This window comes from Gymnoscopelus braueri (assembly GCF_963280865.1).
Source record: "Gymnoscopelus braueri genome assembly, chromosome: 9".
In the NCBI taxonomy this organism is placed as follows: Eukaryota; Metazoa; Chordata; class Actinopteri; order Myctophiformes; family Myctophidae; genus Gymnoscopelus; species Gymnoscopelus braueri.
The window spans coordinates 54,170,356-54,183,238 of record NC_137610.1 but is presented as its reverse complement, the minus strand read 5'-3'; the positions used below and the strand labels follow the sequence as shown (position 1 = coordinate 54,183,238).

The following is a 12,883-nucleotide window of genomic DNA, read 5'->3' as shown; positions in this document are numbered from 1 at the left end:
ATCACATCAACTATACATACAGTACTACTACATACTACTATACATACTACTACATACTATACATACTACTATACATACTATGAAACAACAAGGTGAATCACATCAACTATACATACAGTACTACTACATACTATACATACTACTACATACTATACATACTACTATACATACTATGAAACAACAAGGTGAATCACTTCAACTATACATACAGTACTACTACATACTACTATACATACATACTACTACATACTATACATACTATGAAACAAGAAGGTGAATCATATCAACTATACAGTACATACTATGAAACAACAAGGTGAATCATATCAACTATACAGTACATACTATGTGGTGAAGGTCTCAAATATTTTGTCGCTGTCGGGCATAAACCTCTTATCTCCATAATCTAACCTTTTGTGTTTTTTTCATAAATTAATGCCCCACTTGATCATACTACAGCGTCATACAAAAGTGTCATAAGTAGCAGATCTACAAGCTAGAAACGTGGCAGTGAAGCGTTGCGTTTCGAGCTTGTAGATCTGCTACTTATGCTATTTTTTCATTTGAATCCTGAAAAATAACAGTTTTGGACATATGAGTTTTCCACCCGACAGAGACAATGTATTCCTGTGGTACTTACGTATGGTTTCCCTACAAAATGTATAACATTTTTTAAGCATTTAGGAAATAGGAACATAATATTTTATAAAGTCTCATGGATGATCATCCTATCAGTCTTGATAGGATGTCAAGAGCAGACCTGACCTCATTGACCTCCATGTGTCCCCCTGGCTGTAGGAGCCCTCTCTGTTTGCAGTGGCCAAGCTGCTGGAGACGGGCCTGGTCAACATGGACCGCATCGAGATCCTATGGAGACCTCTGACCGGTCACTTACTGGAGGTAACATCCAGCACCTCCTTCATCACTACTGGTGTACCTTTTTAACTGGTTTTATTACTGTTCACAATCACTATTTACTACTTAGGCATTTAAGATCTACAGCTCTACGAGCTCATAGCCCGACACTCGGTGCTGCGCTATGAGCTTGTAGATCTGCTATTTTTGAATAGCCAAAGAAATCTAAAATGGCAGAGATGTGGATTGAATTGGTTAGTCCCTCTTTGCAGTCTCTGCAGCAGCTGTGGGTTAGGCTGTAAGGTGTAGGCTGACATTTCATTCAGCTTTTCTCATCTGCTGATTTGCAGTTTGGCAGAAGTTACACATACTGGAGGAAACGGGAATATTGATAAAAAACACATTCTAGCTATAAAAAAAAATGATACATACAAACAGAATATGACAGTTCTTATCCACACTGTTGAGAAGCTCCAAGTACAATAGTACAAGCCTCTGACCCATTTAGACCTGCGGTTCGATTCTACAAATGTCTTCTAAATCCTAACTTTTTTTATTTTTACTTAATTTGCTATATCAGTGGTTCTCAAACTTTTTCATGTCAAGGACCACCCAAAACTTATTTATATATTTTATACAAATATGTATTTGGCCGCGAACCCCCCCATCTCAAAATATGTTGTTCCAGGGACGCGCAGAAGCAAATTAAGATTTGAGTTGTTTTCTTTTTAAAACATACATATTCAAAGATTTGCACACATTTTCACGATTTTTCAAAAATAGCAGATCTACAAGCTCATAGCGCGGCACTCGGTGCCGCGCTATGAGCTTGTAGATCTGCTATTTTTGAATAGCCAAAGAAAACTAAAATGACTCTTGATGCGTTCCCAGATATGCTGCTACCAAATGTACAACATGTGTATATTAGACACACACCTCCTGTGCCGTGTGCATCTTTTTATTGTTGTCAATCAAGAGAGACAAAACAACAGCATTATGCTAGACCACAGTCCATAGTCCACAAAAGCAAGAGTAGAGCATAACAGTCTTAAAAACTCACCTTTCTGGAGGCCAAAAGAGGAGGTAGTACCATTTTCCCGTTAGACAGACGCCCCCCCCCCCCCCATCGTTTGTACATATAGTGTTATTTTCTCTGAAGTTTTTGTTGATATTTGAACTGTTTGGTTGCTACTATATATGTCTATGAATTGAATACCAAGGACCCAAATGGAAACAAGACCGCAAGGACTTTTTTAGACAAAGTATAATTTAAATGTAATTGTGATGTTTTACATTTTTTGCCTAATAAAATATTCAATCAATCAACATACGTAAATTATAAAGCCTAGAAGCCAAACAGTAATGCAAAAAAAACACAACAAACACAATTAAATCATTAATCCCAATTATTTGTGTGAGAGTGAATGGTCGAACTAAAAACGTCATGATCTGGACAGCCCCATGTTATCACCTGTTACTAACTGGTGGTGTGTGTGTGGTTTTTCTCTGTAGTCTTTGTGTGATCTTTGTAGTTAGAGTAAACGCCCTGTCCTCTTGACCACTTAAACCCCATTATGGTTGACCCGTAGTCCCTCAGGGCTCTATGCTAGTGTCTTTTCTGTTTTCGCTCTACATTATCCCGTTAAAACCGGAAACGCATCTGTGTAACCACTTTAACCAGTATTTTATACTTTGGCTGTTCAAAAATAGTAGATCTACAAGCTCATAGCTACGAGCTTGTAGATCTGCTATTTTTGAAAAAGAAATCGTGAAAATGTGTGCAAATCTTTGAATATATATACATTTTTAACTCAAATTTGTAGAATCCCCAGAAGCAAAGATTTGAGTTACAAATGTTCTCATAGCGCGGCACAGAGCGCCGCGCTATGAGCTTGTAGATCTGCTATTTTTTTTAATAGCCAAAGTGTAAGATAATGGTCTAAGCGGTTAAAATCTAAAGTGACAGATGCTTTCGCGGTCTTAAAGCGTTAAATGTTTTTGCTGAAAGTAGCCGATCTACAAGCTAGATCTGCTATTTTCTATACTTACTGGAGAATGCTGGGGTTTAAGTGGTTAACTGTGGTCACTGTTGTGTGTGTGTGTGTGTGTGTGTGTGTGTGTGTGTGTGTGTGGGGGGGTGTGCATTTGGACAACGTACGTACATATCTCTTCAAATTTGTCTTCTTTCTCTATCTCCCCTCTCTTTTGCACTCCTGTCTGTTTTTGCAGAAGGTAAGCTAAGATTCTGTTTCATTCTTTTTCTCTGCCTGCCTCTCTCTCTCTCTCTCTCTCTCTCTCTCTCTCTCTCTCTCTCTCTCTCTCTCTCTCTCCACCCCCCATTGCTGGAGTTGAGGGATTGAAGTGTCATTGTTTGTCTGCATTGCCATCACTCTGCTAATGCCTTCCAATCTAATTGTTCTCTGTCTCTTTTTTTTTTTTCTCTCACACAAAAATTGCTTTTGATTCATTCAGCACAGAAGCAAAAGGCGCCGGGCTGCTATACCTACCTATAGCTGTAATAAGCTACTGTACTGCTCATGTTTGTTTTGCAAAATCTTTGCACGGACAGACCTGTTTGGTCTCTGTTCAAATACAGCTCCTTGGTATAACGTGATCTATATCATTTAAAGATATGAGCCATTACTTGTCTTTTTTTTCTAGCAGAGCTAATGAAGCTATGAATGATGGTATAAGATACACATGGGTATGGCAGGGATACTTATAGAACGTAATGTAATGTATAAGACACCTACTGTAGATATAGAATTAATTGTGCCTAATATTAATAATGAATTCATGATAATAATAATCTTGAAAATAAGCCAAAAAACTAGTTTTAAACTCTTGACCACTTAAACCCCAGCATCGGTATTGTGGGGAAAGCTTCTGCTGAAAATAGCAGATCGACAAGCTCACTAAGCCTGTCACAATTATTACATTATCGTCTAATCGCAATTATTTGAGATAATCACAATTATTCTTTGCATAATCGTCATAATCTTTTCCATGTTGAATAATGTTCACACATTTTCAAATATTACAAAAAGCAGAAATATCTATAACAAGCTTGTAGATCAGCTATTCCTGCTATTTTTACATATAAAAAAATTATTTAATATGTCAATATTTCCACAGTTTAGACGGGACAATTGCTTCCCCAACTTAGTCCTACTGTACTACTGTACTCACTGTGTATCAATACCACACCTTTATGATTATGCTGTCTGTCTGTGTCTGTCTGTCTGTCTGTCTGTCTGTCTGTGTGTCTGAAGAATATCCTTTGACCAGGGGGGGGGGGTTCAAATCAGGGGTCCCACCCACCCAGTGGGACCGCCACTGGGGGAAACGCAACCACCTCAGCAGCCTCTCGCTTCCTCTGATGTCTTTTTTTCATCCACACACACATGAACAAAGTTCCTGCAGTCCGTTTGATATCTTTCTCCATACCCCCCCCCCCTCTGTGTGTGTGTGTGTGTGTGTGTGTGTGTGTGTGTGCAGGTCTGCCAGCATCCCAACTCCAGGATGAGAGAGTGGGGGGCAGAGGCTGTGACGGCGCTCATCAAAGCCGGCCTGGCCTACAAGCATGATCCCCCACTGGTCCAGAACCAGGTACTGTTAGAGTAGAGCTACCACTCTGCTGTTACTGTTAGAGTAGCCTGAGGCTACGAGCTCAATCCATGGTCTTGAAGGGCGGACCCAAACACAGCCGCCCGGATTTGTGCGTGGCTTCCTATTGCTTCACCAATCTATGTCCCCGCCTCCCCTCCCCTCCCCCCCTCGGCCTGTGCACGGAGCACGCTGACGTCACCAAATTTAGAGCGACGCCCCTCTGCACTCTGATTGGTTAGGAGATAACAAGGTACAAGACCATCGTTCCTGCATGGCTCCCCCAGGCTTTTTTTCTTTCGTAAAAAAAAAAAAAGCCTGGGTTTCCGAGGCTACTGTTAGAGTAGAGCTACCACTCTGCTGTTACTGTTAGAGTAGATCTACCACTCTGCTGGTACTGTTAGAGTAGATCTACCACTCTGCTGGTACTGTTAGAGTAGAGCTACCACTCTGCTGTTACTGTTAGAGTAGATCTACCACTCTGCTGTTACTGTTAGAGTAGATCTACCACTCTGTTGTTACTGTTAGAGTAGATCTACCACTCTGTTGTTACTGTTAGAGTAGAGCTACCACTCTGCTGGTACTGTTAGAGTAGAGCTACCACTCTGCTGTTACTGTTAGAGTAGATCTACCACTCTGCTGGTACTGTTAGAGTAGATCTACCACTCTGCTGGTACTGTTAGAGTAGAGCTACCACTCTGTTGTTACTGTTAGAGTAGAGCTACCACTCTGCTGTTACTGTTAGAGTAGAGCTACCACTCTGTTGTTACTGTTAGAGTAGAGCTACCACTCTGTTGTTACTGTTAGAGTAGAGCTACCACTCTGTTGTTACTGTTAGAGTAGAGCTACCACTCTGTTGTTACTGTTAGAGTAGAGCTACCACTCTGTTGTTACTGTTAGAGTAGAGCTACCACTCTGCTGTTACTGTTAGAGTAGAGCTACCACTCTGTTGTTACTGTTAGAGTAGATCTACCACTCTGCTGTTACTGTTAGAGTAGATCTACCACTCTGTTGTTACTGTTAGAGTAGAGCTACCACTCTGCTGTTACTGTTAGAGTAGAGCTACCACTCTGTTGTTACTGTTAGAGTAGATCTACCACTCTGCTGTTACTGTTAGAGTAGATCTACCACTCTGCTGTTACTGTTAGAGTAGAGCTACCACTCTGTTGTTACTGTTAGAGTAGAGCTACCACTCTGCTGTTACTGTTAGAGTAGAGCTACCACTCTGTTGTTACTGTTAGAGTAGATCTACCACTCTGCTGTTACTGTTAGAGTAGATCTACCACTCTGCTGTTACTGTTAGAGTAGAGCTACCACTCTGTTGTTACTGTTAGAGTAGAGCTACCACTCTGCTGTTACTGTTAGAGTAGAGCTACCACTCTGCTGTTACTGTTAGAGTAGAGCTACCACTCTGCTGGTACTGTTAGAGTAGATCTACCACTCTGTTGTTACTGTTAGAGTAGATCTACCACTCTGTTGTTACTGTTAGAGTAGAGCTACCACTCTGTTGTTACTGTTAGAGTAGAGCTACCACTCTGTTGTTACTGTTAGAGTAGATCTACCACTCTGTTGTTACTGTTAGAGTAGATCTACCACTCTGTTGTTACTGTTAGAGTAGATCTACCACTCTGCTGTTACTGTTAGAGTAGAGCTACCACTCTGCTGGTACTGTTAGAGTAGAGCTACCACTCTGCTGGTACTGTTAGAGTAGAGCTACCACTCTGCTGTTACTGTTAGAGTAGTAGAGTAGAGCTACCACTCTGTTGTTACTGTTAGAGTAGTAGAGTAGAGCTACCACTCTGTTGTTACTGTTAGAGTAGTAGAGTAGAGCTACCACTCTGCTGTTACTGTTAGAGTAGAGCTACCACTCTGCTGGTACTGTTAGAGTAGAGCTACCACTCTGCTGTTACTGTTAGAGTAGTAGAGTAGAGCTACCACTCTGTTGTTACTGTTAGAGTAGTAGAGTAGAGCTACCACTCTGTTGTTACTGTTAGAGTAGTAGAGTAGAGCTACCACTCTGCTGTTACTGTTAGAGTAGAGCTACCACTCTGTTGTTACTGTTAGAGTAGAGCTACCACTCTGCTGTTACTGTTAGAGTAGAGCTACCACTCTGTTGTTACTGTTAGAGTAGTAGAGTAGAGCTACCACTCTGCTGGTACTGTTAGAGTAGAGCTACCACTCTGTTGTTACTGTTAGAGTAGAGCTACCACTCTGCTGGTACTGTTAGAGTAGAGCTACCACTCTGCTGTTACTGTTAGAGTAGAGCTACCACTCTGCTGTTACTAGATGTTGTTACTGTTAGAGTAGAGCTACCACTCTGCTGTTACTAAATGTTGGGATTTAGAGAGGGAAATGCACAAGAAACGCGACAGGACGTGCAATAACCCCATGTTGGTCTAGTATATATAATATAATATATAAATAATATAATATAATTTTTGGGGGTCCTTGACATGAAAAAGTTTGAGAACCACTGCTCTATGATATTACATGAAAATAGATCACTTCCATCCTTAAAGCAATTCTATTGTTTTTCATAAGGTCTCTACCTCTCTATCCCACATCCACTCACACACACACACACACACACACACACACACACACACACACACACACACACACACACACACACACACACACACACACACACACACACACACACACACACACGCTTCAAACACACAGTCTGTGAATTCCCCCTTTAGTCAGACAGATAAAGACACTAGGTCAGCTCGTCTGGAAGAGAACAGACTCTTTAAACACACACAGAGAACAGACTCTTTAAACACACACAGAGAACAGACTCTTTAAACACACACAGAGAACAGACTCTTTAAACACACACAGTAAAGAAACGTGTCTGTGTCTCTGGAGAATTCTACTAACCAAGCTCGTCTTCAAGGTCTGACTGCTGCTGTACAGAGTCCACAGCCTCCTGCCCTCATTAGAGTATTTCATGTCGTTGCTGTGGGAGAACAGCTAGAATCTCCATATTCTAACTTTGTGTTTTTTTTTGTAAATGAACGGCCTATTTGATCATACTACAGCGTCACACAAAAGTATAAAAAATAGCAGATCTACAAGCTCCAAACGTTTGAGAATTTGAATCCTGAATATTAACAGTTTTGGACCGCCAGACAGAGACGGTATGAATTGGAAGTGATGTTTGTTGGCAGGTTTGTTAAATGGAATAAAAACCTGAATAAAAAAGAGGTGAACGTTGTGAAGTGTGGTTCAACACACTCATCGGTGTCAAGCATGCGTCCGACAAGCGAGGAAAATATTAAGTCGCATCGTTAGTACTGTAGCTGCCAGTTGGCTTTATTAGAGAAATTAGAGAATAAACAGGAATGTAGAGAAAGAAATAACGCCAGGCAGTGGTGTAAAGTAACTGAGTACATTTACTCAAGTACTGTACTTACATACAATTTTGAGGTAGTTGTACTTTACTGGAGTATTTCCAATTTTCAATACTTTCACTTCTACTCCACCACATCTCAGAGGCAAATATTGTACTTTTACTCCACACAATAATTTGAAAACTTTAGTAACTCTTTAAGTTACTTTGCAGATATAAATTATTCCATTATAAAACATAAATTAACCACTTCAGCCCTATTTTATACCGCGACGCCTTGTGCGCTTTTAGATCTGCTATTTTCAAACATTTTAGTACTTTTTACTTTTGGTACTTCTAAGTACATTTTGATACCAATACTTTTGTACTTTTATACTCAAGTTAATTTTGAATTCCGGACTTTCACTCGTAACAGAGTACTTCTACATTGCTGTATTGATACTTTTACTTAAGTAAAACATAGGTAGAGTAATACTTGACCGTGTCTCCTCTCCTCTGTTCCATGCAGCGCTTGCAGCTTCTGCTGCTCAACCCTCTGAAGGAGTTGTCCAACGTCCTGCACGCCGACATCAGACACAAGCAGCTGGAGAGCGTGCTGCAGATCCTGCAGAGCCAGGGGGACGGCCTGGGGCCCGGCTGGCCCCTGGTGCTGGGGGTCATAGGGGCCATCCGCAACGACCAGGGGTGAGCTGCTGGAGAGAGAGAGAGAGAGAGAGAAGTGGTGTTGATCTCAGTGTTGATTTCGTCGACTAAAACTATGACGAAAAATGTTGGTCGACTACTTTTTTTCACTGACGAAAACTAAATAAAAACTAAATAAAAACTAAGCTTTGATGACTAAAACTAAGACTAAATATAATTGACAATTTCGTCAACAAATAAAAACTAGACTAAAATGTTAGTGAGGGATCTAGTGGAGAAGAGATCCAGTAGAACTAATAGACAAGTTATTTTATGTTTGGTTGCGCTCGGGTGTTGCGCTCTGAAAGTAGCAGATCTACAAGCTGTGAGCTTGTAGATCGGCTATTTTCAGCATGCAACCAAGTGTAAAATCTGCCATTACGACGCCATCAAGGCACCGCCAACATACATTTTAGTCGACTAAATCAACTGTAGATTTAGTCGACAAAAATCTTATGATAAACTACACTAAAACTTTTCAGATGACTAAAATATGACTAAATGGAATTCATTCAAAAGACTATGACTAAAACTAAATCAAAATGTGCTGTCAAAATCAACACTGGTTGATCGTTTTGAGCTTGTAGACATTTTTTGAAACATTAAAAAAAATCTCGAAACATTGTAGAACGTTTTGAATCGTTTAGAAAAATGCATAGCAGCAAATCTTCTCTTATGGGGGGTCTCTGGCAAAACATATTTTCAGATAGGAGTCCGCGGACAAATACATCGTCACTGTCAGGTGGAAACGGTCCAAAACCGTTCCTTTTTCATTATTATTTTTAAAACATTCTAGCGAAAATAGACGATCTGCTATTTTCACTACTTTTGTGTGACACTCTTGTATGATAAAGTAGAGCTTTGATTTATTAAAAAACATAAACATTTAAAACATGGAGATAGGAGGTTTCTGCCTGACAGTGACTATATATATAAATTTAGGTTGTCCTTGGCAGGAAAATATTTGAGAACCGCTGATGTAAACGTCGTAGACAGTGGAACCGAAACTTTTCTTATTAAAGATTTGCAGAAGTCACGTCCTCCTAGTACAGAGAAGTGATATTCTTCACAGCACAAGCAACAAACAGAAGGACAGGAACAGGGTTCTTATCAGGACAATAAAAACAATCTTCCACTTGAGCAGACTCATACAATAGGCTTATTTGCAAATCTGCCCTTACAAGAGCTCTTCAATTACAAGTGGGAAAGTACTGGCCAAATCGATTTTTTAATTTTCATTCTCTTGCAGAAACCTTGAAATCTCCATATTTCAATGTTTTGGTTTTTTTCCATAAATGAATTCCCTACTTTGTCGTCCAACTGTGTCAGGCAAAAGCTGTGAAAATTGTCGATTGCAAAGCGATGCGTTGTGAGCTTGAAAATGTGCTATTTTCTCTATGTTCAAGTGAAAGCGAAAGTGGTTAAGTGAGTGAGTTTTATAAATATTGAACTAATGGAAAGTATTTAGTATATATATAACAAATGCTTGTGGCTAAATAATAACTACATTGGATCCATTGGAACACAGGTTCCTTTTCCCCACATTTCCTGAAAGCTTTGGACATAATGAGGTTTCCTTTCCTTTCTCTGTCGGGTAGAATCCTCATGCTGTTAACTCTCAGGATTCAAATTCAAAAACGGCAAAAGTAGCAGATCTACAAGCTCAAAACTTGTCGCTTTGCGTACGCGTTTTGAGCTTGTAGATCTGCTACTTTTGATGCTTTTGTGTGACACTGTAGTATGATCAAGTAGGGAGTTAATTACGAAAAAACACAAAACATTTAAATCTAGAGATAAGAGGTTTCTGCCCGACTGCAACGATATGTTAAGGCCCTGTAGACTGGGCAGAACAAATTGTGGTCAATCACTCAGTCAGTCATTTATTCATTCATTCACCAGAAGGTTTACAGCCTCAAGACTCAGTTAGTCTTTAGGGAAATAATCTGTGGTGACGTACAGAAAACAACTTGGCTTAAAAACGAGGGAACAAGAGTAGACAAGCATACTGTAGTCCAGTGGGATTACACACAGATGGCCCACTTCCTCTTACATTTATAACGGGTAAAATGTATTTCAAAACAAAATGCACCAACCACTGTTTCTAAACCTCAGGTCCCGAGGACTACCCGGGGGTCCAAATGGACCCTTTGGTTCCATTCGTGCTCTTTCAGAGTTAAAATGGCACCAAGGATTTTGACATTTTGCGTGCCAGCCCTCTTTTGCCTACATGCATGGATTGAGGTTCTCAGTCTCCATGACTGATTTCAGTCATTTTTCTATGATTAAAGACTATTAGATCAAACTAGCAATACATGTTTGAAAGTGAAATATCCCTTTAAATTCTAAATTGATGTCCAGAAGCATCTTAAAAAACCCTAATGGCTGGGATATGTTCATAAAAGCAAAGGTTAAAGCCTTAAGCTGCAATTTCTTCAACTGGTTGGCTGTATGTAAAACAGCAGGGACATGGGTTTAGAATGATAATACCTAAACATCATAATTTTACCCACTAGTCCCTGGGGTTCCTCAAAATAAAATGTAAAAAAGTTGAGAATCACTGAACTAACCATCATTAACCACACCACAGGTGTGTAGCAGAACCCAGGGCCCAGCATCCGCCTTTCAAATTGAGTCTAGAGTATATATGAAGTGACAGTTCTTATGAATGGCCTGAGGTTTCTCTGTTTTACCCCTGCTCTCAATGCAAGCAGATGGGTTTTTGACAAACTTTAGACTTGATTTTCTTACCTTAATAAACATTGTCATAAATACTATATGCTTCAAGTCGCTAGTTTAAAGTAGTCTTTCAATCATCGTGATATGCGTTTTGGTAAACTGTGGTCCCATTTATTTTAAAATGTATGATATATACTATGAGTCTACGGGCGTAACGTTGTCCATTCTTTTTTACAGTCTATGATCAGAACTAACAGTGATGTGTCCTGTTCACTATCAGAACTAACAGTGATGTGTCCTGTTCACTATCAGAACTAACAGTGATGTGTCCTGTTCACTATCAGAACTAACAGTGATGTGTCCTGTTCACTATCAGAACTAACAGTGATGTGTCCTGTTCACTATCAGAACTAACAGTGATGTGTCCTGTCCGCTATCAGAACTAACAGTGATGTGTCCTGTTCACTATCAGAACTAACAGTGATGTGTCCTGTCCGCTATCAGAACTAACAGTGATGTGTCCTGTTCACTATCAGAACTAACAGTGATGTGTCCTGTTCACTATCAGAACTAACAGTGATGTGTCCTGTTCACTATCAGAACTAACAGTGATGTGTTCACTATCAGAACTAACAGTGATGTGTCCTGTTCACTATCAGAACTAACAGTGATGTGTCCTGTTCACTATCAGAACTAACAGTGATGTGTCCTGTCCGCTCTGTGTCCTGCAGTGAGTCTCTGATCCGAACAGCCTTCCAGTGCCTGCAGTTGGTGGTGACAGACTTCCTACCCACAATGCCTTGCACGTGCCTCCAGATCGTGGTGGATGTGGCCGGTAGCTTTGGTCTGCAGAACCAGGAGCTGAACATCAGCCTCACCTCCATCGGCCTGCTGGTGAGAGCAACTACTTTATTCATATCTGTGATGTCAATAAGCTGGCATGTATTAGAGTAAGTTCAGTTTTTTTGTAGTGACTTTCAAAGGGGTGAATTATCCACGCCTAGCAACTTTAACCCATTGAGACCTGAGGCCGATTCTACTAATGTCTTCTAAATCAGTTTTCTGAAAAAACGTATGTTTCTGTATCAGTGGTGCTCAAACTTTTTCATGTCAAGGACCATCCAAAATGATATGTATTTGGGCCGCCGACCCCCATCACAAAATATGTTTTTCCAGGGACCCCCCAGAAGCAAAGATTTGAGTTAAAAATGTTCGCTTTAAAACAATATATATTCAAAGATTTGCACACATTTTCATAATTAGCTGCCACGCTATGAGCTTGTATATCTGCTATTTTTGAATAGCCAAAGTGTAAAATAATGCTTTTAAGCTCAAATCAAAAAGTGACACAGTTGCGTTCCAGGTCTTAAAGGGTTAAAGTCTCATAGAGAGTTTTTACCACACCGTTTCAACATGAATGTCAGTGGATGACATTTAAGATCAATGAAGAATCTGAATCAACTTCATTGTCACATCACAGGAGTAAGTTAGTGGGTGAAATACTTATTTTTTTCCCTTTTTTTGTGCGCGCTCCATCGTTTTGTAGAGAGAGGATAGAGAGAGAGTAAGAGCCGAAGAAAATACATTATGTATGTATTTTCTTCGGCTCTTACTCTCTCTTACTCTCTCTTACTCTCTGTAATAAGCAGGTTTATTTGTTAGGATCCCCATTAGCTGTGCCCTAATGCACAGCCAGCCTTCCTGGAG

General features: G+C 40.1%; 1 protein-coding gene across 1 annotated transcript in view; it reads left to right on the top strand.

Moving 5' to 3' along the window:
- Positions 1-12,883, top strand: part of mon2 (MON2 homolog, regulator of endosome-to-Golgi trafficking) — a 135,487-nt gene that overhangs the window by 83,540 nt on the left and 39,064 nt on the right. The window contains 4 exon segments of the mRNA XM_080436709.1: positions 799-900; positions 4,354-4,464; positions 8,328-8,503; positions 11,908-12,070. Of these exon segments, the coding sequence (XP_080292835.1) occupies positions 799-900; positions 4,354-4,464; positions 8,328-8,503; positions 11,908-12,070 (552 nt within the window).